General features: G+C 50.4%; 8 protein-coding genes and 1 non-coding gene across 9 annotated transcripts; 3 read left to right on the top strand and 6 right to left on the bottom strand.

Annotated features, from left to right (window-relative positions):
• Positions 1-271: 271 nt before the first annotated feature.
• Positions 272-1,292, bottom strand: C8Q69DRAFT_510065 (TB2/DP1, HVA22 family-domain-containing protein; the record flags this gene model as incomplete). Its single annotated transcript, XM_028633152.1, has 6 exons — positions 272-389; positions 447-504; positions 590-653; positions 773-781; positions 859-1,065; positions 1,239-1,292. The coding sequence occupies 6 exons, from the start codon at positions 1,290-1,292 to the stop codon at positions 272-274; spliced, it is 510 nt and encodes a 169-aa protein (XP_028482080.1).
• A 339-nt stretch (positions 1,293-1,631) lies between these two features.
• Positions 1,632-6,457, bottom strand: C8Q69DRAFT_479144 (putative RSC complex subunit). The gene is made up of 3 exons (XM_028631425.1): positions 6,158-6,457; positions 2,361-6,088; positions 1,632-2,308 (listed from the first exon to the last, which is right to left on the bottom strand). Exons 1-3 carry the CDS (start codon positions 6,351-6,353, stop codon positions 2,099-2,101), a joined length of 4,134 nt encoding a protein of 1,377 aa, XP_028482079.1. The 5' UTR covers positions 6,354-6,457; the 3' UTR covers positions 1,632-2,098.
• Positions 6,458-7,554: 1,097 nt separating this feature from the next.
• On the bottom strand, positions 7,555-9,756 carry C8Q69DRAFT_97618 (BAR domain protein). The gene is made up of 5 exons (XM_028634239.1): positions 9,401-9,756; positions 9,176-9,343; positions 8,989-9,104; positions 8,644-8,924; positions 7,555-8,587 (listed from the first exon to the last, which is right to left on the bottom strand). Exons 1-5 carry the CDS (start codon positions 9,525-9,527, stop codon positions 7,990-7,992), a joined length of 1,290 nt encoding a protein of 429 aa, XP_028482078.1. The 5' UTR covers positions 9,528-9,756; the 3' UTR covers positions 7,555-7,989.
• A 1,426-nt stretch (positions 9,757-11,182) lies between these two features.
• C8Q69DRAFT_488507 (putative DNA repair and transcription factor Ada) lies at positions 11,183-12,049 on the bottom strand (the record flags this gene model as incomplete). The annotated part of the gene is made up of 2 exons (XM_028632053.1): positions 11,183-11,241; positions 11,359-12,049. 2 exons carry the CDS (start codon positions 12,047-12,049, stop codon positions 11,183-11,185), a joined length of 750 nt encoding a protein of 249 aa, XP_028482077.1.
• Positions 12,050-13,818: 1,769 nt separating this feature from the next.
• C8Q69DRAFT_447623 (putative 60S ribosomal protein L2) lies at positions 13,819-14,783 on the bottom strand (the record flags this gene model as incomplete). The annotated part of the gene is made up of 4 exons (XM_028629223.1): positions 13,819-13,956; positions 14,019-14,104; positions 14,171-14,662; positions 14,735-14,783. The coding sequence occupies 4 exons, from the start codon at positions 14,781-14,783 to the stop codon at positions 13,819-13,821; spliced, it is 765 nt and encodes a 254-aa protein (XP_028482076.1).
• Positions 14,784-16,682: 1,899 nt separating this feature from the next.
• C8Q69DRAFT_479130 (hypothetical protein) lies at positions 16,683-19,190 on the top strand. Its single transcript, XM_028631424.1, has 5 exons — positions 16,683-16,967; positions 17,071-17,240; positions 17,364-17,493; positions 17,549-17,917; positions 17,970-19,190. The coding sequence occupies exons 1-5, from the start codon at positions 16,758-16,760 to the stop codon at positions 18,807-18,809; spliced, it is 1,719 nt and encodes a 572-aa protein (XP_028482075.1). The 5' UTR covers positions 16,683-16,757; the 3' UTR covers positions 18,810-19,190.
• Positions 19,083-19,216, top strand: C8Q69DRAFT_t130. Its single transcript has one exon. It is a non-coding gene; the product is annotated as a tRNA-His (tRNA).
• A 975-nt stretch (positions 19,217-20,191) lies between these two features.
• Positions 20,192-20,916, bottom strand: C8Q69DRAFT_447621 (hypothetical protein; the record flags this gene model as incomplete). Its single annotated transcript, XM_028629222.1, has 3 exons — positions 20,192-20,230; positions 20,342-20,539; positions 20,611-20,916. The coding sequence occupies 3 exons, from the start codon at positions 20,914-20,916 to the stop codon at positions 20,192-20,194; spliced, it is 543 nt and encodes a 180-aa protein (XP_028482074.1).
• A 281-nt stretch (positions 20,917-21,197) lies between these two features.
• On the top strand, positions 21,198-22,657 carry C8Q69DRAFT_510058 (Ribokinase-like protein; the record flags this gene model as incomplete). The annotated part of the gene is made up of 7 exons (XM_028633151.1): positions 21,198-21,249; positions 21,315-21,330; positions 21,394-21,547; positions 21,625-21,966; positions 22,029-22,366; positions 22,431-22,544; positions 22,615-22,657. 7 exons carry the CDS (start codon positions 21,198-21,200, stop codon positions 22,655-22,657), a joined length of 1,059 nt encoding a protein of 352 aa, XP_028482073.1.
• Between the last annotated feature and the right edge of the window lie 612 nt (positions 22,658-23,269).

The following is a 23,269-nucleotide window of genomic DNA, read 5'->3' as shown; positions in this document are numbered from 1 at the left end:
CCAGCAGCCGCGGTCGACCCTAACCACCGTCCCAACTACCACCTATGTGGCGTCTGTACCACACTTCCGTTTCTATCTACTACAATTGCCAAAAGGAAAGCCCAAAAAGCTATGAGATACTCTCATCCAGAGATAGCGCCTAACTCAACTGACTCGTCACGCGCGGGAGAACAGAATCGCGGGATTATACTGGCGCAGAGCTCATGCCACCATGTAGACATCCCAAAACACCCTTTGCGATTCACATCCATCCCGGCCAACGGCCCCAGACTTACTGGTCCTTGGCGGCAGCATCGGCCTGGGAGCGGAGGTTGGAGGAAGTAGAGCCACCCTGGAAGAAGCGGCCCAGCAGAGGCTGGAGGAAAGAGTGGAAGACGATCTGAGCACCGCTGTGAAGATTGTCAGATCGCGACTCATCGAAGGCTTGTCATTGGCTGATTACTTACTTGGTCTGGGGGAGGGCCATCCAGAGGACGAGCACAAACTTGAAGATGTAGTAGAAGGCTAGATAGCTCGCAGGTCAGAAAATGAAACTTGTCAAGTGGCCCATTCCTGGACTGCAATCGAAAAAGTTCATATGGTAACTTACGGAACCAGTAGGCAGCACTGACAGCGCTCTCCAGGACAGTCAGGAAAGCATACACAACCCAGTACTGTTGATTCGCATGTGATTAGTTTCCGTTATCACGTCACGTGGGTCGATAGCCGGTCGCATGAGATGCCGCGGCCAACATCACGCGGGCTATGACCATCATCAACGAAGGGAACTTACGGTGAGCCACTATATCAATCACAGTCAGTCATCAGTCATGCATGAAGGGATCCCTCAGAAGTGAGAGGGTACGCAAGTCAACTTACCTGAGTGTCATCGGCGGTACCAGCAGTAAACAGGGCATGAAGCGAGTAGTAACCTGGGATGAGGAAACCAGCAAAGTTGACCAGGAACTGGCCAGCGATGTTGAAGAAGACGAGGAAGAAGTAGATGCCAACGAGACCCAGGACGACATAGACCTTAGGGACGGAGGTCTGTCTCTCCAGGTTGTTCAGCGCGGCATACTTGGAGAGCTAATTATATTTTTTTTTATTTCTTCGTCAGCAAAAAAAGCTCCTATCCCTGGCCTTTCTCTGAGCGCGGAATTCCTTTTCCAAGACAAGCTTCCCGTGTAGGAAGCTTCAAGGAATAGAAATGCTCAGGTAAAAGAAAACCGAATTGTCGGTCAAGAACAAGGTATACACACCTCCTTGTCGAGCTGGGATATGTGGTGCTGGGCACGATCCTGCAAGCTGGCCATTTTGTCTTGGCTGTGAGGTTTCTGATGCTAGAATCAATGGGAGACTTGGGTATTATCTCAATCCAGTTGCTGCAGGGATGCTGGAAATAGGAATTGTGGCGGTGCGGACTCCAACAGAGACAGGAAAATGTTTAATGAAGAGAGAGAGCTTGAGAGTCGAAAGGAAACGCTGGCCCTTCTTTTGGGGAAGAGCTAACTTAGCGGATGACGGTGTGTCCGGTCACGTGTGGTCATGACGTTACCACGCGGCCCGTGCTCTCCCGCTGTCCTATTTTTGTGCTGTAAGCCTGTAACTAACTTACTCGCTCACAGTTTACCATTCTCTGTCCACTTAGGCTCATAAAGACGCGATACAAGAATAAATTAAGATTTAGATATGATGCGGAAGTTAGCGGAAAAGGTAGAAGATCAAGAATAGATAGGTCCATAAACTACACTGAATCGTACACAAGCCATCATATACGTCGAAACAAATGGTGCAAACCAAGCAGAACGGGAATAAATGAGTATCCTCTGATCTAGTAATGGCTAACAGTAGAAGTGAAGAGAAAATTAACTTCCCAATCTCAAATTGATTGATTGCGTATTGCACCGTAGCCACCAACCGTCATCCTATCGCCTGTTTCGTTGTCACATAACGCCTTCCTGAATGTCAGAACCGCAAAAAAGAAAAGTTCAGCAACGAGACTGCACGCGCGATACTCCACCAACTCCCTCCCAGAGAGAGAAACCGATAGCCTCGACTATGCGTTCGCAGAGAAGGTCACCGAAGACCCGCGTTGCCGATGATTGAGTGCCCAGTCACTTCATTCTTCGTCACTCACAGCACCGCTATTTGTTTCATTGGCACTGTCTCGGTTCCCGGTGTTGAATGTGAGTTTCAACTTGGGCTGGCCCGACGGTGTCCCGGCACCGGAGACAGCAGTAGACTGGCCATCCGCAGCGTCAGCCTCATCAGGGTTGGCAAAATCAGGGTAGTTTTCCAGTTGTTTCTTGATTTCACTGATAGCAGTAGACTGTAACATCCATTAGCAAAAGGCTCATTGAAGACTCATAGAAAAGACTTACTTCAATCTTGTTGGCGTCCTGGAACAGAATGCTGCCATCCTCGTTATAGGTCCGCGCATTCTGACAGAGAAGGTGGATGTCATCGCGGAACTCTTTCAGACTCTGGTACTCCTCGCGATTGATCTTCTTCTTGATCATATCCATGGCGATCGGGTTCTGGATGATCATGTAATAATCAGGGTATTGTGACTTGGGCGGAGGCTTCATGAACGGCTCAATGATAGCGCGGGTAACCGTCTCATCCTCGCTGTCAGACGAGTCAGGAGCAAGCTCCTCTTCGAGATCCATCAACACCTGGTAGACAGCGGTGAGGATCTTCTGCAATGTCGCGCGGTCAGCCGGACTGAGGGTCTCGACAACCTTGCCCGGTTTGCCCCTCTTGCGCTTGGTAGGCGGCGTCTCTTCGACCAGCTCAGATTCTGCCTTGCGTTTAGGCGCGGGCCCCTTGCGACGCCTCTTGGGCTGAGGAGTTTCTGAGCTTTCACGAGAGGGCTCAGGAGATGACTCGACGATGCCTTGATTCTTGCGCGCCCGCTTTTCTTTGTTGTTGCGACGGCGCTCGATCTTAGCCTCTTTCCTGGCGATAGCATCCTCGATCGTGTCATCATCAGCATCAACCGCCATCAGCCACTGCTCCTCAGTGAGGCCATCGTCATATTTAGTGACCTTGCGCTCACGGGCACCGCGTCCGGCCAATTCATCGACTGGCACCTCGTCTGTAACCGGCGCTTCTTCCGTCAGATAAATGTCCGGCAACTCGGACTCGCCCATCAGACGGGGAAGGGGACGACCAGGCCCATACTGATCGTTCTTGAGTCGCTCCTGGTCGATGCGCTGGAACAGCGCCAGCTCATCTTCGGAGCGAGCCATGATCTCGTTGAGATCATCATCATCCATTTCGTCCTGCTCGCCGAGCTGATCGGCTGCCTCGGCACTCTCCAGGAGAGTTCGCAGAAGAGCATCACGCTCTTCGTTGGTCGATTTGTTGTCGAACTTTCCTGCCTGGATGACCTTACCGTCCATGTCGAGCTTGAACTGGGCACGCTCCAGGATCTTCTCCTCAACAGAGTTAGAACTGATCAGACGGAGAATGCGCACTTCATTCTTCTGACCGATACGATGCGCACGGTCCTGGGCCTGCAGATCCTGGTGAGGGTTCCAGTCCGAGTCATAAATAATGACAGTGTCTGCAGTCTGCAGATTAAGACCCAAACCTCCGGCACGAGTAGAAAGAAGGAAACAGAAGTAGTCGGAGTTCGGTGCGTTGAAGATCTTCAGCAAGTCTGACCGATCGTCCGACTTTGTAGAACCATCAAGACGCAAATACTTCATGCCACGGAGTCTGAGGAAATCTTCCATGATATTCATAATCTGCGTCATCTGGAAGAACATCAACACACGATGCCCCGAAGCCCGGAACTTGGGAAGGATCCTGTCGAGAAGCTCAAACTTTCCTGCCGTTCGCCACAGCAGATCATTGGTACCACGACCAGGGTTCATCTGATCTTCAACGGGCTCGAACACGAAGGGATGGTTGCAGAGCTTTCGAAGCTGCATCAGCATGTTGCTGAGACCACGCATACCGGTCTTTCCTCCCTTGCCATCGCTGACAACCATCTTGTTGTGGGTGACAAGCTGCTTGTACAACTTGGCCTGCAAGGCAGAGAAACGGCATTTGATGACACGCTCCTGCTTGTCCGGCAGATCTTTCTCGACATCCTTCTTGAGACGTCTCAGCAAGAATGGCCGAAGAACCTTGTGCAGACGCCGGATGACCAGCAGCTGCTCTTCTTCGCTAAGTTCCATCCGATCTTGGCCTCCGGTGTTGGCGAATGGAGTATTGAACCACTCGTCAAACGACTTCACGGACTTGAAGATGTTCGGCAGGACGAAGTTCAACAGGGCCCAGAGTTCAGGCAGGTTGTTCTGCAGAGGAGTTCCGGTCAAGATCAACCGATAGCGGCTGGTGTAATATTGAGTCAAGGTGCTGCTGAGCTTGGATTGGGCGTTCTTCATACGATGTCCTTCATCGACGATCATATGGTTCCATTTCACCTTGCTCAGAACAGGTCTGTCCTTGATGATGTATTCATAAGTGGTCAGAAGCACCTGAAAGTTGCCCCAGCGAATGGCCTGCTGTTGCTGCTTTCGTGTATTGGGAGGTCCCTTATATACGATCCTCGCCACAGATGGGGCCCACTTCTCGAACTCCAAATTCCAGTTGGTGAGCGTACTGAGAGGTACAATAACCAAAAATGGACCGTTCTGCTTCTTGAATTCGATAAGGTAAGTGATCAAACTGATCGTTTGGATGGTTTTTCCAAGACCCATTTCATCTGCCAGAATACCGTTGAGGTTGTTGTTGTAAAGAGAGATCATCCACTGCAGACCCTTGAGCTGGTACTCCTTGAGCGTACCACCAACCAAGATAGAAGGCTGCACCGTGACTTCTTCTTTGATGCGGTGAGCAACAGCGTAGTAATCGATCTTCTTGCCACCCTCTTCTTCATCAGTTTCGTCTTCGCCTTCTTCTTCGTAGAACTGGTCTTCTTCGCCGAACCGCTCGGCCACGCTGCGCTGCTGCTCCCTGACGGAAGCGGCGAGCTGCTTGAGGAAACCATCGGTCTGCTTGAGCAAGTGTGAGATACGGGAGTCCTTGGCCTGGCCCAGCAGCTTCATATAAGTCTCCTCGTCGTTGGCCTTCAGCGCCTGAAGACGTTGCTTGGCAGTACGCTCCACACGCTTCTGCTCCTCACGCTCCATGTGCTGGTGGTGCTGAAGCATCATGCGTCCGAGCTTCTGCATGCGGGCGCGCTGCTGGTTGGCTGCATTTTGCACCTCGTGGCTGTGGTTCACGATAGCTTGCAATTGATCGTACTGCTTCTTCTTCTCGCGCGTCTCGCGAGCGTCCCGCTGTTGCTTCTCGAGCTTCTCGGTAATTCTTGCCTCCCGCAGAGACTGCTTCTTCATGCGGCGGTGGCTGGAGCGGTTCGCGGTCATGCCAAGATTGTCGAAATGGAACATCTCATTCTGGATCTGCTTACGGAAGGCTCTTTGCTTGGGGAGCAGATTGAGCATCTTGTACTCAATCAAGGCCTTCAACTTGAGAGAATCATCTCCGGTAGGAGTCTCACTCTTGCTCGCATCCCAAACTCCTAAGTTAGCTGGCAGCTGGGCCAGCTCGGCCTTGCGAGCAGTGATCCTGTTATATAGAGCCATTTCCCTGTCTTCTCGTACCTGCTCGAGGTCGATGCCCATGGGCATCAAGCTAGGGATGTATGGTCGATTGGTACGAATGGAGTGATCCGCATAGTTGATCGAGCTCGGAAAAAGTTCGTAGGGAGACTCAAAGCTCTCGTACCAGCTCTTCGGCTGCTCGACCTTCTCTGCGCTATCAGCAGCCTGTTCACTGCGACCGCGGGAGGCATTCTCCAGCACAGATTCTGCGGCAGCTAGATTATCAGCGGGAGTGGAAGGCTGACGTTTCTTGGAGGCAAAGAGCTGCTGTTGGAGAGACGGCGGGATGGCAACGTTCTTCGTCAGCATCTTGAATGCAACAATCTGGTTTCGGAGTCTAGCCAGCTGGTCCGGGGAGAAGCTTCCATTCGCAGCTGGAGCACCCTTCTGCGCGGAAGCGGCAGTCTGCCCTGAGGGTTGAGACTGGCCACCTGCAGCGGTAGCATTCGACTCTTGTCCGCCAGTAGACGAAGCAACGGATCCATTGCGGGCTAAATGGAGCGCGACGAGTTAGTAACAATAATATGGGAGACGTCCTTGGAAGAACCGATAAAACTCACCATGAACGCCGTTGGGGGTACCGTCCTGGCCAGCACCGTTCACCTGCTGCAGGTGCTGCTGACGTTGCTGCGCCTGAAGTTGCTGCTGCGCGAACTGTCTCTGCTTGTTGTAAACCGTCTGGCGTTGCACAGCAGTGAGGAGATTGTGAGCCTTCAGGTACTCGGGGTCATCATGGCGGACACCCTGTTCTTGCATCTGCCGAAATTTCTGCAGTGAGGTTAGCGCGATCCATGGGAGGTGGTCTCAATGATCTCATTGTTGTTGAAAGTGGCCCGCTGAGTGTTGGTATGGTGTGTTCTTTTCAGATGGGAAAAGCGCCTGTTGCGACATCTTCTGAGGGCAAGAAGCGCGGTCCTGGTGGCCGGGAAACAGAGAGAAGACTCACCTGATAGACCTCCTGGACGTGTTGCTGGGTCAGGTTCGGGGGCAAACTCATGTTACCAGCGCCCATATTGGGCACTGACTGGATAGAAGCCATGGTCTAGCGCGTCTGGCCGTCAGTCATGAGCAGGCGGACGCCTGTACTGTCGAAGAAGCAGCGGCAAGAGTGACCGCGCCAGGTGAAGGAAAACGCGTGGAAAGGACCGTCAGCGGCAGCGGAGGACAAGTCGCGCCTGTCCAGCGATGTTACGCGTGGCTTTGTTGCTATGGCGGGGCGGCGGGCTCCGTTTGACGATGAATGCGACAAGCAGAGGTTGATATCTGGATGCTTGGCGGATGGAGTCTCGTTGTTGCCCGGTCGGCAGAGGAACTCACGGCGCCCGGGAAGGAAGGGGAGGAGCGGCCAAGGAGAGGAGAGGCGCAATGGCAGGGACCAAATGCGCCCTACAATGAAGGGTCGCGTTGGGGAAGCGCGTTGAAGCCTTGGACGGATGAACTGGGGATGGAGGGGGGGGGTGGCCGTCGCGACAAGTTCCGTCCTGGTCGGATGAACTTGGCTGTGCTCAGCCTGTGCCTGTGAACGAGAGGAGGCAGGCGGCGAGACGTTGAAAGAAGATTTCGCACTAGGCACGTGAGCAGCCTGCTGACTCAGCTGCCTGTCGCCGCATTGGGCTTGGCCGGGCAGAGTCGATCCCACTGGGGATTTCTACAGTCTATCTGGATTCTACAGGGTGTGAGGTCGATGTGAGCGTGAGCTTTGACGCAAGCCGGACGCTGAGGACTCGACGTTTGTTTATCCTTTCTCCTAGCGACTTGTCGCCGTCACGGGTTATGCTCCAGGCGGTCTGGGGCTCTGCATTTGGGCCGATAGTCTCGATCTTCGATCGCCCACGCGGGTCCTTCGGGTAGCGTCTCTGGGGAGTCGACTAGGACATTCCTCCACGTCAGAACGGTTCATGGTTGATAGAACGAGTGTTGCAGCAGTTATTGCAGGTTAATATTACCCGCGAAAAGTGGCCCCTACTCTGTCCACTAGCTCGTTCAAAAAAAAAAAAAAGTCCTCAGATGAAGGTGTTTGTGCAATATGCAATATCCCCCGACTCGAGTGAGTTGAGTCATTGTTAAAATGCTTAGGAATACCAATTATTACTATCCTTGGTTCGCAAATCGGCTCACGGCCCTTTTTAATCCTGTTCCTATAAATATCTAATTACTGATCCTACCCCTCCAGCAGAAAAGAGATTTACAGCAGTCCACACAAAAGACATTATTGCCCTGTGGGTTTGACACCTCCTCAGAGGTCAATATCACTATTCTTCACCACGAACAGGAGAGCTGATGAGCGGAGGAAAGACGAAGAAAATTACCAAGACCCTAAATAGAATCCACCATCGTGTATCTATGAACTCCCAAACTCCACGCATTATTTCCATCCGATGAGTTATCCAAACTAGTAGGCGCCAGCACCAACAAGGTTTCTCTTCATGGGTGGCGGTGGTGGCGGAGGCTTCTTTGCACGGGAAGGCGGCGGTGGAGGTGGTCCCTTCTTAATGATGCCAGCGCCGTTCAACGTCGTAGAGCTGGGATTGCGAGACATGACGCTTCCATGTGATGCGGCTGGGGAGGTAGACAGAGGGCTCGTGGTACTGTACGAGCCAGCCTCGTCTGCCGAATCCGCGTAGGGATCAACATAGACCTTGCTAACGGGGCGCAGCGAGGAGCGGGTTGAGCGGATGGCTGTGTTGTCGTTGATTACCCGGGACATCCGAGCAGGCGACTGATCTCCCTGCAGCTGTGTGGGCCCTTCGAAAGAAGGCGTGGAAGAGTAAACAGGCCTCTGGTATGCGTAGTCGGTCGAGTAAGAGTCATTGGGCGATTCCATCACGCTGTTGGAAGATGGCGTTCCCATCGATCTGAGAGACGGACGGTGTGTCTGGAGCACAGGTTCCTCTTCCACCGGTTCATACCTTTCCTGGTACGAATGCGCTGTATTCGCGCGCGGGCGTCCAGGGCGACGGCCTCCGGGGTTTGGTGCTCGACCTTGTTGACTATTTGGAAGTCAGCATTATTATAGAACGCCTTGTAGAGATAAAACTGCACTTACCTAGCCGGCCAATCGTTCCGCAGTTGCAGGAGCGCTTCGCGACACCGCTCATGGTACTCCAGCTCAGCATCCATGAATGCGGTGAGGTCTGCCACGCTCTCGGGCTCGGATTCTTTGATGTCCAGCATTCTGCGATAGACATCATCGCTGGCTTCTTCATATTTAACCTTCTGTGTACGCAGTTCTTCCTCGACGCGGAAGTCCTCTTTCTTCGCCTTCTGCATCTTCGCGAGGGAGGCGTCGTACGCCAGTCGCCGTGTGTCAAGCTTCTTACGAGCATTCTGTATTTCCCGAATCTGTCAGTCCCCAGACCCAGAGTAATCAAACTTCATCGACGTCACATACATGGTACTCTTTCATCTGTGTCAGTGACCGTTCCAACGACTCCAGCCAGGTGGATGTGGCCTGCGCAATGTAGCTCTCCTCGATACGGGCTATCCGTTCCTGTGTCCGTCCGAACACTAGATAAGAACTTTGTCAGAATCACGGGTTCATGAGAAGGGAGCTTATGGTGAGTCGTTAAGATTCTTACAGCTCAAGCACTGTCCAAACTCCGAGTACATGTCAAAGTCGCCTCCATGGGCGACCATACTGCCACCCATATATCCGATAGGCAAGTTTCTCTCCTTGTCATCGCCTTCGCTTCGTTTCGAGATAGCTTTGATATAGACGGTCATGGCCTTGTGCATGCGCTCCAATCCTTTTCTGAGTGTCAGCGCTGTAGACCCCCAGGCGTATTCAATATGCGCCCTCATACCTTCTTGTCTCACAGCCATTTCTGTCTCGAGAGCTTTGAAATCATCCGAGAGGTTGGTCTTAGCCTCTCCGCCCATCTTCTCGCCCGCCCATTGCTTGAAGCGGTCCAACTTCTTGTTGACAATCATTGTGTATGGCTGGTGTTATGGAATCGCCCTCTAGCGGCACTGATGAGGAACGCAGTCGCAATGGGCAATCGTAGAATCAAGCGATGCGAAACGTCTGTCGAGAATACACTTGTTCAGGCCAAGTGAAAATAATAATAATAATACTGCTTCAATCTGTCCAGTTGGCTTTAGGGAAGACCAGGTGTCGCGTGGTTGCGAGATCTGGCAGTATGGCTGCTTCAAGCAGCGCAAACGAGCGGTATTGGTTGGTTGGATGGATGAGTGAGGAATGTCTTAGTGATGGGACAATGAGAGTCTAAACAATCTCATTACCATCAACAAAAAATATTTATGGGATCCAAGAGACTGAGAGAGCGACAATAGCTCGCGACAAAAGACTACGCTAGCATTCAGAGGGAGTATCCGCAGGTTTAATAAGTGGCTGTGGTTCCCTTGGGGATTTGGCTTTGACTTCGAGGAATGGCACGCAACCGAGACAAGACGACATCCCCAATCAGGAGCTGTCGCGATCATGATGTGCACCCGGGCCTGGAAGGATACGACGCTTGGGGAGGTGCGCCACACGGGACACAGAGCGATCTTTCCTGCCAGCAGGAATCCCCCTTCTTCCCTGCCAAGCGGATGGCCGTGGGGTTTTTACTCCCTGTCGGAAGAGCTGGAGAAAGAGGGCGCGTGCTGGCATTGCTGAGCAGCTCGTTCGATGGAGGTGGGGTGACGAAGATGAGGATAGATAGCGCCTGTACCTGAAACCCGACAGAGGATGTTAGCCAACCGTCGCAGACTCTAATCATCATTTAATCAACCGCCACCAGAATGATCCCAACCGGGCAAAAGAAAGACGTTGACACGCGTTCATGGGCCGTCGGTGGACCCTGGCTCCAATGTTCCCCCCAAGAAGCCTCTGGAGGTCTCTCTCTCTTACCACGGATCGCCAGCTATTTACAGAAACCGCTAATGGTGCTAGTTGAATGGTTATCCAAACTCCAGAGGGCCCTGAACTTCTGAAGTTTTAACTCCATTCAACTTTGTGAGACTCGACTCGGCGCCTTCTGAAACAGCATGTGTGCGTGGGAATTTAGAGCCAACGGGCGCTAACATCTTATCGAAAACCTAAGGCTGTTGTTGGTGCCGTAGAACCTTCAGAACCGGCCGATTTTAGAACGTCTGGGTCTCGCAGAAGTTCAGAACTCCCACTGATACACTGCGGAGGCCATCCATGCATGCACAGCCCCCCAGGTGCAGATCGAGCAGTGGATTAGTCTAAGGAGAAATCTACTCCGTATGTGAGCAGGCCTACTAGGCCATGATGAAGGGTAAGATCGGGTCCAGAATCCAGATACTCTAGGCCTAGGGTGGTGGCTATCCGTACCATATGCACACGAACACACACCGCATGGTCCTCGTTAAGTCGCACAAATACCGTATATAGACCAGCTTAACTATTGTTTTCGAACATAATCGATATTACTCTGTAGAGGAATAATATGTATTAGTATCCAGAGGTCCGGGTCCCTTCTCAACAGGATGAACTCGACTGCGACAGGGATTACGCAGGCCGGTGGGAGATCTGGCCGATCGTCGAGAATCCCTTGTGTCATCTCGGGGAAATTGAAGGTCCAGCAACGTACGGAGTATCTAGATAGATCGTGCGCAAATCATGTCTGATACATCGAGTCTTCTAAAAACTCGAATATATCTAGCTCCTGCCGTGATCCTACCGCACTAACAGCATCACCGGAATGGCTGACAGATTCCGCGGCAGGACAGTTGCTGCCCGTTCCAACGATCATCTGGGTTGTCTCAGGAATGTCTATGACAGGCGGCCACAGACCGTTTAGGAAGTCCCATCCTAATCTGGAGTCCTCCGCACTCATGATGGAATCAAAGTCAAACATGTTCCAATCTATCTCATTATCGAGGGTCACATCCGTCCCGTGGCCCACGTTATGAACAAGATCAATCCCTTCGCCATTATTCTCTAATGGACGAACCCTGCCGTGGTCATTACTCATCATTTCAGTCCCTGGCGGCTCCTTCTCGACTCGAGTATATCTTTTGTGGATATTCATCGCGTACTGACCAGGAGTGACGCCAACATACTTCTTGAACACGCGGTGAAAGTGACTAGGAGAAAGCTTAGCCTCCGCTGCCAGTTTGCAGAGCGTCAGCTTCTCCCCTGAGTCGCACGTGGAGGAAATCGTCTCACACGCCTTCTGCACAGACATAATGTGTGGGTCAACGCGCACATGGAGTTGCGGACAGCACCGTTTACACGGTCTGTAGCCAGCCGCCTCAGCCTGTATGGGAGAATCGTAGAACTCGACGTTGGCTCGACGGGCCAGCCGTGCAGGACAGGATGGTCGACAGTAGATACGAGTCGTGCGAACGCCGTAGACAAAGGTGTGCACGGTGCTGTCTCGATTGACAATAGCCTGCCAGCGCGCTGAGGCTGTGGATGGTGAATGGGCAGATAGGCGGGGCAGCCGTGGAAGAGGTGCCTTTTCAACACCTGCGGTCTTCATTGTGAATCATGTTCAGATAATCCTTCTTTTCTTGAATCGAATAATCGAGAAAAGAGATATCAACCGCTGGCAAGAAGAGATAACAGACGTCTCGCGATACATGATTCCTGCACGACGCCTCCGTAGCGCTAATCCCCATTTGAGAACTCTGATTGGTCACTTTGGCGGCAAGATCGATTGAGCGTTGAACGCATGGATCAGTGGCACTCAATGGCAAGGTCGCTTTCCTTCGTGCAGGTATTATCATCTTGATCTAGTGATTTCTACTTGTTTTGTTGATTAGACTTGGTGGGATGATGGAACTCTGATCGTTATCGCGCGATGACGCTATACCAGCACATGCACTATATACATATATATATTCAAATGTGAGGGAAAGATTGACCTAAGTAATGCCAATAACAACCATGCAAGCAATACAGAAAACAATATCCAGCAGAAGAGAAAGAACATTATATCCAACAACAAACATTGATCCCAACCAAGTCTAGCACGTGAATGTTCCCGGACATGAGCCCTTTCGCAAGGGCAAGAATTTGACAATTGATAAATAGAACATCAAACATGTCTGCTCACAAAGCGTACGTCTAGGTGATCTGTCAATTGTCCGTTTCCAGCAGGTTTCTTGATATTATAATCATAGGGTAGAGCCTACTAAATAAGCAGACTCTTTGTATGCTATAGAGATAAATATATGTTCAACCCGAACTAGAAGCAAGCGAGCAATTCAAGATGGTTCGAATCAGACTGTACAATTCAGGATTCGACAAAACAAGCAATGGAGATTCGACCACCAAGAAAGACAAAATGCTAGTTGGTCAACCCCTAACCTGCATTACGCGATAGTAACCGCAGTAGCTCGCGTGTCTATGATTTCTACCACCAAAGCAATGTCACTCCGCACATTTGTAATCGATTGAACATATTGGACAGTACTATAGTCTATCAGCCTTTCTTCCCAAAGCTTCGTGATTGCTGAGTTGCTCAGCAATTCTGCGCTAACCACTATTCAGAGCCATAGATCGTCTCCAGGGCTATCGTCTCGGTCCCCCGAGTAGAACGAGGACTCAGCTGACATGGGTTCAAAAATAACCAATCAGAGGAATCTGCTGGCTATTGTCTTTAATATATCGCCGAGCGCTAGCGAAGGGATAAGTCTGTCGCCCATTGTTCCAATTGATTATCTCGTTGGATGGAAGGAATCACCGATTGAACATGTATATCAAAATCCTAAATCCCCTCACGAGGAAATCAAGCTCATTCGCTAACTGGATCAATTAGGTCCAGAGGGATGTTGCGACAGGTACAATATGCCAGGGATTTACAGCCGTTTTACATTGACCAACTCTAGCAGGATATGGAACACAAGCAGGAAGTTCCACTACCCATTGCGTCTATAATCGCTGCTACATTACCAATAACGGTGCCCCGGATAAGTCGTAAGCATCAAGAGATGCATTGTGACTAACAGCGTGCCACGTTCTGCGTGAAGGAGGCCTCGACCGAGTCGTTGGCGAGAATCAGAACAAAGAGGAATCGACGAGACCGATCCAGCCGATCCAGAGAAGAATGGGATCAATACCTTGGTGAAACGAATTCGTGACGAATAACCGACTTTATCATTGACATTGATGAAAAATTTTTAGCCACATATTTGATTGCTCACTAAGGACGCGTGGGTAGCTGTCCACAGTCGCCTAAGTACATATGCTTCGTAGCAGAAGAGCATTTTCAACCCGTCACAAAACAAACTCCACACCATATCAGGTTTAATCCTTGGTCTTCTGGGTACCACGGAGCAGACCGGTTCTCCGGGCAGCGATAAGACCGGCCTTTTGACCGTGGGCGGCGTAGCGGGAGATGGTCGAGGCCTTACCAATGTGCTGGTGGTTACCACCACCGTGAGGCTGTAAAAGAAAAGGTGGTTAGATACCCATAGCCTGCCTGAAAGGGAATCGAGGAAACTTACGTGATCGACGGGGTTCATGGCAACACCACGAGTCTTGGGCCAGCTGTTGCGCTTGACAGCGAACTTGTGCTTGGCACGAGAGGCCTCTGTCAACGGATATTAGTCCCAATCCCACTGCCATTTTTCCTTATAACATAGGGAGAAAAACGTACTCAGCAGAGGCTTGTCGGTACGACCACCACCAGCAACGATACCGATCATACCACGAGCATCGCTCTTGATGACCTTCTTGGCACCAGAAGGAAGCTTGACACGGGTCTTGCCATCCTCAGGGTTGTGACCAATGACGGTAACGTAGTTACCAGAGGTACGGCCGAGAGCACCTCGGTCACCGACCTTCTCCTCGACGTTGGTGACGACGGTACCCTCAGGAACGGAGCCCAGGGGCAGGATGTTGCCGACGGTGAGAGCGGCGTTCTTTCCGGCGTAGACGAACTGACCGGTGTACATGCCCTCGTTGGCGATGAAAGTCTCGGTGACATCCTTGTACTTGTAAGGGCTGCGGAAGGAGACCTTGGCGAGAGGAGCACCACGGCCGGGGTCGTGGATGATCTCTCTCACGATGCCGCGAATGTATCCATGTCGCTCAGCGTAGTCGAGGGTACGGAACTGAGCTGGCGCCTTGTTGAGACGGGTGTGGGCCGCTGAAAAGCAGATTCATCAGTATTCCTCGATCTGGGATCAATTTTCGAGATTGCTGCTGCGGTCGAACTCACTGAAAATGGATCCACGACCCTTCCTCTGGTTGCGGATCACGCGACCCATGGCGGCTGTCTATATGGTGTCCTGGTGGTTAGTATCGAACGTCAACCGCCGACGAGGTTGGAGAAGAATTGAAGTGCTCGTACCTGAAATTGAAGATGGTCTGGTCGGTTGGAGTTGTGAATTCGCGACGAAAAGGGCTGTGTGGGCTTTAGGGTGGGATCGCTAATCTAGCCGAGTTGGCGCTAGCGCGGGTTGCCGTTTCCCGCGCGGCTCCTTTGGGCGTACGCGAAGTCACGACCAGCCGCCGCCGGACCTCGCGCGTTAAGTATGTCTATCGTCTTGGTGATGCATCGTTGCTGATTGCTCTTGTCCACGGGCTGTTGGACTTGGCCTTGGGATTCTGCGATTAATTCACTGTTCACAATAGGTTTTGTGGGTCATGAATACTGAATGTCTAGTTACGGTCATCATGACTCGAACGATTCTATTCGGATTGTTTCATGATTTCTGATGGCATCCCCAGTGCCCTTGGTGGGGGTTGAATGACTCGTCTATAAGTTTTGTTATCAATATAGGAAGGCGTTATCATTCACAGGGCCGGTCCGGAAGAAACAAAGTGAATCTACTGCTGTCCGCTTCCACCAAGCCATTATTCCCATGAGAACTCTTCTGCAGTCTTCTTTCATCACTTTTCTTCTACAGGCAACAGTATCTTTACGTATATTACTCTTATATCAGGACTCTCATTGAATCTTCATTTCCAGGCATCACCATGACGTCGACGAAGCGAGAAAACCCTGGAAAGGGGAAAGTAGCTGCAAAATATTGTCGGATGAACAAAATGCAGTAAGGCTTATTATCGCTTCCATTTCAAAATTTCAGTTGACTGATATAAAGAACTGGACAGGCATTGTTATAAAGCACATATGCGTTATACAACAGGAAGACGAGACAAACCTTCAGGCCTTTCTAATTGGAGACCTGTTTACTGAAATGGAGCCATCCCTGAGGAGAGTGAGAAATCAGAAAGGCCTCGATTCCCTTTCGTACCTTGATTCTTTACATGCCGATGCAATGCTCGTTCGTTCAATAGAGCTACTTAACCTCAATATTGACCAAGATGCCACTTTGGAAGAAAGAGTGGAACGGAATCAACTGGTACATGGAGCCAATATATTTCGGGATCTGGAAGCTCTTAATTACTACAAAATTCGAGATCCTCCAAGAGTCTATCGAATGCAGAATTGTTTCGAGGTCGGATATGAAATATCGCCGAGTATATTCGACCAAGAAATCGGAAAAGTTCCTGAAACAGTGATTTTCTCTCTAAACCTCAAGAGGGACTTGAAGTGTCTTCGCGTCTGGGCCAGAGTAAGGAACCATTATCCGAAAGTCAAGACAGCCATGATTGAACTGTGCAATCTCATTATTGAAGCCTGGCAAGAGTCTATCCATCAAGGCCATGCTTATCCCGAGGATGAGATGAATCAGGTGTTCCAGATGCTACATGATTTGTATGCGAAGTGGATTTGAGAAAATGTTTGTGGTTGAGCTAACTTAGGGGTCCCTATGCCTTTCTCTTCCTTGGTTCCGCCTTTCAGCTGCTGTCGCGCTGACCATTTAATCCAGGGCCGTTGGAGCTCCTCTGTGTAGAGGATAGTTTCATTAGGCTTCCTGCGCATTCGTCAAGGAAGCCACAAAAATTTGTGAATTACTCTGTTTTTGCTTCGCGCTGCATGGGTTCTGGCTGCTACGCTGTTCTTCCTTGTCGCTCTCGCTGCCCAATTGACCATTATTCCTGTGCTAGATCCAGAGATGGAGGTTTATGCGGGCATATATGGTGGTTTAGATAGATTGAATGAGAAGTCCCATAGTATCTTGGCGCCGATCATGTCGTAGTATGTCATTGCTTCCTGTAGACAAGCCACGCGCGTGATAGCCGCGCTTATTGTAGCATCAGTGCTCCAGACTTCCTGCCGTGCGGGCTCGCCCAACTTCCTCCGCAGCAACATCATCACCATATAACCAACCACCATGACTGAGATGTCACTTTCAGACTCGGATCTATCCTCGCTGTCATCAGCACCGCCGACAGACGATGAGTCCATCTTCCAAGCTGTGGAACAGCCTGTTGGCATCCAGAAGTACTTCAAGAAGGGTCCGTCTCCAGAATCTCCGCCGCCGCCCAAACGCCCTGCTTCACCACCGCACGAATATGTTCTGGCAGACAATCCAGATATCGCCGTGAGTATTAGGTATCCAATGTGCTCTCACTGCGCTGTTTGGAGCTTTTCGACGCGCAGCTGAGTCCTTTCACGCGCTTGCTTACCCGTCGCATTTTCCGCAGTTCATCGTCATGTTCCGCGCGCGTTTCCACGACGTGTTCCCTCGATCACTACCACACTACGGTCCTCAGGATATTGAGAGAGGTGTCGCAGATATAACACCTGGAGATCACATAGAGAGGTTACTTTGCGCATTACTGGGCTTGGTGTTGAACAGGAAGAAAGATGTTGAGTATGGTCGCCACCTTTCCTTCAGCAACCAGCATTCACCGGCGGGGGAGAATTCGAGCTTCTCACGGCTTCATCCGAAGCATTAAGATGCAGAAGTGAGCTAATATGTTTTTGCAACGCGCAGGAGAGGCCATTTCCAGCGTGCCCTTGAGGAAGCAGTTCAAACTCATGTCTCTCAGTGGCCGCGGGCGTGGGAAGGAAAGAACCCCCTTCATGGCGGGCGCACTTTTGCGACCATGTCCCCAGAAGAACGTGTACGCTGCCCACCATCTCCCATCCGAAAATACCGCACGCTCTAATGATTACTAGTTGCGATTGTTGAAGACCCTAATTCTCTGGTCTTTGTCATCCTCTGATGCGGTTCAGGCTAAAATCAAGGAATCATACAAGCAGTCGCGTCGTGACGATGACTTGAACCAGCCCTTGTCTGTCCAGCCTTGGGGAAGCGATGATCTCAAGAGGCGGTATTGGCTTATAGAAGGTCTTGACGACACCCATTTTAGACTATATAGGGAGAGCAATCCGGCGCTGAAGACCAACACCTGGTGGAGTGTCGCGGGCACCATCGACGAATTGAAGGCAGTGGCGGATAAACTAGAGAAAGACAGATCTCAACAATCAAAAAGGCTGAGTGAGAAGATCAGACTTGCTATACCCCGTTTTGAAGGTTCTGAAGAGGTAAGATGGTTCGTCTCGCAATTGTTATCCTTTACTGAGACAATGGGTCTAGAAACGCAGACGCCGCGACTATCGCCTGGCCCGGAAAGCTGCTTTCTCTCGGCCAGAGCCTGGTTTCTCCCTCTACGAGGGCCGCACTCGTGGAAAAAGATTGAAGTACACCTACTCTGATGATGAGGACATTTTCTCAGATGGTCTCCCTCCAAGCACGCGCCGGTCAACGCGGAACGCTTCGGGGGTGTCTACGCCCGGTGAACCTGCAGGACCGACATTCACGGCGAGCGGGCGACAAGTACGCACTCGAGCTGGAGGCATCTACGGCGAATCTATGTTGAGCGGGCAACGCCGTGACGATGACGCCTCTGCCGCGCAAAACAGCAGTGAGACTGGTAGACGTACTCGTAACGGTTGGTCTTCTAGAGCAAACCGGTATGGAGACTCCGATGACGAGATGGACGAGGGGTCAGACGGCGCATCGAGCGGCAACGAATGGCAAGGCGGGGACGACGAAGAAGAAGAGGACCATGAGTTCGACGGTGACGATGAAAATCTCAGTCAGGATGAATTGGCGAACGGTGAAGAAAACCCAAGTCTCGTGGTGCAGCTCAGATACGGCAAGGGGAAGAAGCTAAGCAGCCCCGGACTGGAAAACGGCACGACGCAGACTCCTTCTGAGAATGCTGCTGCCAACGAGGCTACGCAGGTCGAGCCTCAAAAGATCCCACAGGAGACTACCCCCAAGAATCTGCAAGAGCAAGAAGTCAAGCCAGCAATGCCTGCTGGAGAGCCGCTTGTCAAAGAACAGCCTCAGGCTAACGAAGAGAAGCCTTCTGAGGCGAGGCCGGCTGAAGAAGCTCATGCACAAATCCCTTTAGCACCATCTACAACTTAAAAGACCATGGGAGCAGGCGTTCTGGTGGCGAGGAGTAACTTTGTTAGGAGATTCGTTAAGAAACAATTACAGAGTCTTCGAGTAGAAGAACAGGCTATTGCTAGATAGAATGGGGAGAGGTATCGATAAAAGCTAATCGACAATATTTCCTTGACCGTACACTTCTTCAATGAACGATGTCTTGATGTTAATTGCACGCTTCTCCTTGGTGAGCCGTATTTTTGAAACGTGCTCTTCATAATTCTTTAAGAGGAAGTCTCCACCAATCAAATCGGTGCTATGGTCTAGGAGCAGGACGCCACGTTGTGGATGCACAGTTAACAAATCCATTGGCTTCTTGGCCTTTGGAAAAGGAGACTGTTAAACCAACTTCCGTGTCAGCCCCGGTGCGAATCCGGGTAGCGCCACATTTCTTTTTTTCTTTTTTCTTTTTTTTTTTTTGGCAGAATCCTTTTCGTGTATCAGGTTTAATTCTTGAAATAAAACAATGGAGTTAATAAATGTTTTCTTCCCTAGCATTTATTTATAGACAATATAAATGCAAGAATTAGGTTTGAATCTGTGCTACAATGTATGTATATTGTAGGTTATTATTGTCTGTGGGAGCCTCTTTTGCGGCATTACATGGATCTTGAGACCAGTAGAAATAGCAGGATTATTGTTATGCAGTGGACTAGGAAAATAGAGAAGGAAGGGAAAAAAAGAAAAAAAAAAAAGATAAGTCTCGAACATTTAGATCTATTGCCTTGTTAAGTTACCAAATGGTATATCGAACCTGTAGCAGAGTATGCTATGTAGGTAACTTTTTGGCTTGTCTAAATGTAGACAGCGGAGGGATTCGAACGCGATTTTTATCTTTATACATGCACAATATCTAGATCCTGGAGATATAGTAAGTTCAATAGCAGAATAAGGAGGGGTTGTCTATCATGAACCAATGATTCTACCATTCTGGCAGCGAGTAGCTTCGCCTCTATCTGACTTGGAACCGACTGCAAGTGGGAATGAACTCGGTATGTCTTGTATCTCTTACATGTGATGACCTTTCAGCAGTCAGTAGTTTTTCTGAGTTCCGTTATAGGAAATTCATTTAACGAAGCGAATCCGATTTTATATTGTGTCCTTCTCTATCTTGAACCAGATACGCCCGATCCATCATTGCGAAGATAGATATAATCAACGATGACGTATAGGAATCCGTATAAGAAAGGAGTTTCATGATAGATCGGATTTCGCTTTCCACCGTATTCTTAAAGAATGATATTTATGAAATTCGCAAAATATCGCGCCACCAACTCCGAACATGCAAAACAGATATCTAAAAGCTCTTTCCCAGTTTAATGGCCCGAGGGCCTTGATTGCACGGGTATCCGGTGAACGGTTCAGTCCATGGTAGCATTCGAGAATTGGCTCACATAGTACTGCCAGTAGATTAGAGAACGTTAGAGATCCCCATATAAAACATTTTATTGGAATTCTTTTCAAATCCCGAATCCACACTCCTCCCGATAGCGACGGAGGGAAAGACTCACGTCTTGTACCTGACCGGCAAGCTTACGGTCCCTCAAGACATTGCGCGGGCGCGGCAGTTCCCAGTTATTGACTTCGTACCACCATCTGCGAAGCCTACTTCCAAGCGTGTGCCCCTGCAGGGAGGCACCGCGGTTCCAGTGTCGCCATCCGGCCAAAGCTAGTGTCCAGAGGGTGCCCTGCATCAAGGGGAGGATGACCTGCCATACACGCAGAGAACGTCAGTTGGAGCCCTCCCCTCAATCAATTCAGACAAATAATGTATGCATACCTGATCCCTGATCGTAATCCATGCAATTCGTCCCCAGGTGTCTGCGCCCCTAAGGCTGGCCAGATAGCTCTGCTCGAACCGCAAGTCCGGCAGCGGAGGCAAGTGATGCCGTCGCGTCAACGGCCTGATCACCCGGCTGGGATCAACAATATCTGAGGGTATACTTCCAGCTTCAGAGGGAGCTCTGGCGATCGGTATCCTTTCTGATGCTGCAGTTGGCGGATTGATATCGTGTGTCGGTGATGGGTCGTGCTTGATGGAGGCGGTTTGGATCGTCTCCGCGATCTCGATGGCTGGATTTGACATTGCGGCTATGTGTGAATGTATCTCTTCTGGGCGATTGCACTTAGAAACCCGGAAATAATTAAATCGAAAAGTTTTTGTGTGAGTTGTTGACAGTCGAGGACCAGCTCAGGTGAAGCTCGCAAGGTAGTCGGCGGAGAGGATATCAGCAACTGCCGGGATGCTTATGTGACCTCAGTACTTAAGTTAAGTAGAGATCCCCACCGCCCGCTCCCCTCTTTAATTCTCACCCCGCCAATTCTCACCATCACAGTCTACAAAAGCACTCTTTAAAATTAGGAGAAATGGCTGCCCCTGAAGGATACCCTCTTCTGTGTTTGGAGAACCCCCTCCTGGGTAATTGGACCCTTATGAGCCCTTAGATGTGGTACTGTCGGCTAACTATGATTTTCCGAATGAAGACATCCAGGCCGTGGGGTATGTTCACTTTTCTTCGATCTTGAATTGACATGAGCAATTCTCACTGACGGATTTCGATAGTGACGAAGCTCTCCTGAAGAAGTATGATGTGAAGGCAAACGATGCCATCCTCGCGGAGGAAAAGCACATGGGTCTCTATGAGGACCTTCTCCAGAACTACGATGCTAAGCTGATCGCTGGTGGTGCCGCTCAGAACACTGCCCGTGGAGCTCAGGTATATATTGCCCTGCGAGCATACATCTTGATCATTTGCGGTCTGAATCATCGAAGCTAATGCTTGCATTTGGCTAGTACGTCCTTCCTGAGAACTCCGTCCTTTACATCGGCTGTGTTGGCCGCGACAAGTACGCCGACATCCTCAGAGACGCCTGCAAGCAGGCTGGTGTCCACACTGAATACCGTGTCGACGACACCCAGCCTACTGGAAAGTGCGGTGCGATCATCACTGGCCACAACCGTAGCTTGGTCACCCACCTTGCTGCGGCCAACGAGTACAAGCTTGACCACCTGAAGCAGCCGCACATCTGGTCCCTGGTTGAGAAGGCCAAGGTCTACTATGTCGGTGGATTCCATCTGACTGTCTGTGTGCCTGCTATCCTGGCCCTTGCTGAAGAGGCAGCTGCCAAGAACAAGGTACGTGACCACATGAGAGTTGCAGAGCATTGAAATCGCAATGCTAACTACTAAACACATAGACGTTCATACTCTCCCTCTCCGCTCCGTTCATCCCCCAGTTCTTCAAGGACCAGCTTGACAGCGTTGTTCCCTACACCGACTACCTCATTGGCAATGAGACGGAGGCTCTCGCCTATGCTGAGTCTCACGGCTGGGGTATCACCGACATTGTCGAGATCGCCAAGAAGCTCGCTACCCTGCCAAAGAAGAACACCAACCGCCCTCGTGTTGCTATCGTCACCCAGGGCACACTACCCACGGTCGCTGCCGTTGCCAAGGAGAACGGTGAGATCGAGGTTAAGCAGTTCAGTGTGCGCGCGATCCCGAAGGACAAGATCAACGACACTAACGGTGCCGGGTAAGTCGACTGTTACAATTCAGACAGCAATATACCGTACTTTGGTACTGACTGCATCTTCTAGTGATGCCTTTGCTGGTGGTTTCGTTGCCGGTATCGTCGAGGGCAAGTCTCTCGAGGAGAGCATCGACATCGGCCAGTGGCTGGCCAGTCTGAGCATCCAGGAATTGGGACCCTCGTAAGTCACCTAAGGATCGATTTTTCTCGACATTCATTCGAACATTGGCTTACCTGTTATCCTAACGCAGGTTCCCCTTCCCCAAGCAGACCTACGTCCCTTCTAAGCAGTAGAGAAATCGCATTTTCTGCATCCATGTCCATGATCCGACCATTGGATCATCACTCCCATCTTCCCTCTTCCTACCTGCGAAACATTCCACAACCAAATTCAATTCAACCTGATGATTCAACCCATATACCCGCTCTAGTTTCCTTCCCCTCCAATCATCAACCGTCAACCGTGTAAAGAGAAAAGAAGAGATCTGACATCTTCCACGCAACGAATCCTGCGCTCCAGTGAAAGGTTTGTTGCATTTTTTCGCATTTTTCGCCATCAATTCATCGTTCCTCGGCGGGGAGAAATGATATCATGATAGAGGACCAGGAAACGTTTTCAACAACGATTTAAAAAGAATCTCTCTTACTCCTAGAAAAAGAAATTTATGAAATGGATGAATTTATTTCATGTTAGCTATATTTCTTAATTTAAGAATTTCGTATAGGACATGATGTGTAACACAAAAAAAAAAGAGCTATGATTCATTGGTTGAACTAGAATTCGGGATTCGGAGGGACACGGAGACAATGCGCTTGTCGAATAAATTGGATTATTTCTAAGCTAGTACACTGCTTGCTTCTCTTCTCCCGGGCGGTAGAAAATCGGCAAGACCGAATCAAAATGGG

This window comes from Paecilomyces variotii (genome assembly GCF_004022145.1).
Source record: "Paecilomyces variotii strain CBS 101075 chromosome Unknown C8Q69scaffold_13, whole genome shotgun sequence".
Lineage (NCBI taxonomy): Eukaryota > Fungi > Ascomycota > Eurotiomycetes > Eurotiales > Thermoascaceae > Paecilomyces > Paecilomyces variotii.
This window is presented reverse-complemented; position numbering and strand designations above follow the sequence as displayed.

Bases quoted from the DNA above. Each gene is read 5' to 3' on its own strand.
- C8Q69DRAFT_97618 (XM_028634239.1), bottom strand. From the start codon at position 9,527: ATGATTGTCAACAAGAAGTTGGACCGCTTCAAGCAATGGGCGGGCGAG. The intron at 9,105-9,175 runs GTAAGAATCTTA...GTTCTTATCTAG, and splicing joins GTTTGGACAGTGCTTGAGCT to TGTTCGGACGGACACAGGAA. The intron at 8,925-8,988 runs GTATGTGACGTC...CGGGAAATACAG, and splicing joins CACAGATGAAAGAGTACCAT to AATGCTCGTAAGAAGCTTGA.
- C8Q69DRAFT_479130 (XM_028631424.1), top strand. From the start codon at position 16,758: ATGACTGAGATGTCACTTTCAGACTCGGATCTATCCTCGCTGTCATCA. The intron at 16,968-17,070 runs GTGAGTATTAGG...CATTTTCCGCAG, and splicing joins CAGACAATCCAGATATCGCC to TTCATCGTCATGTTCCGCGC. The intron at 17,494-17,548 runs GTACGCTGCCCA...AATGATTACTAG, and splicing joins CCATGTCCCCAGAAGAACGT to TTGCGATTGTTGAAGACCCT.
- C8Q69DRAFT_479144 (XM_028631425.1), bottom strand. From the start codon at position 6,353: ATGCAAGAACAGGGTGTCCGCCATGATGACCCCGAGTACCTGAAGGCT. The intron at 6,089-6,157 runs GTGAGTTTTATC...CGCTCCATTTAG, and splicing joins TACCCCCAACGGCGTTCATG to CCCGCAATGGATCCGTTGCT. The intron at 2,309-2,360 runs GTAAGTCTTTTC...TGGATGTTACAG, and splicing joins AGGACGCCAACAAGATTGAA to TCTACTGCTATCAGTGAAAT.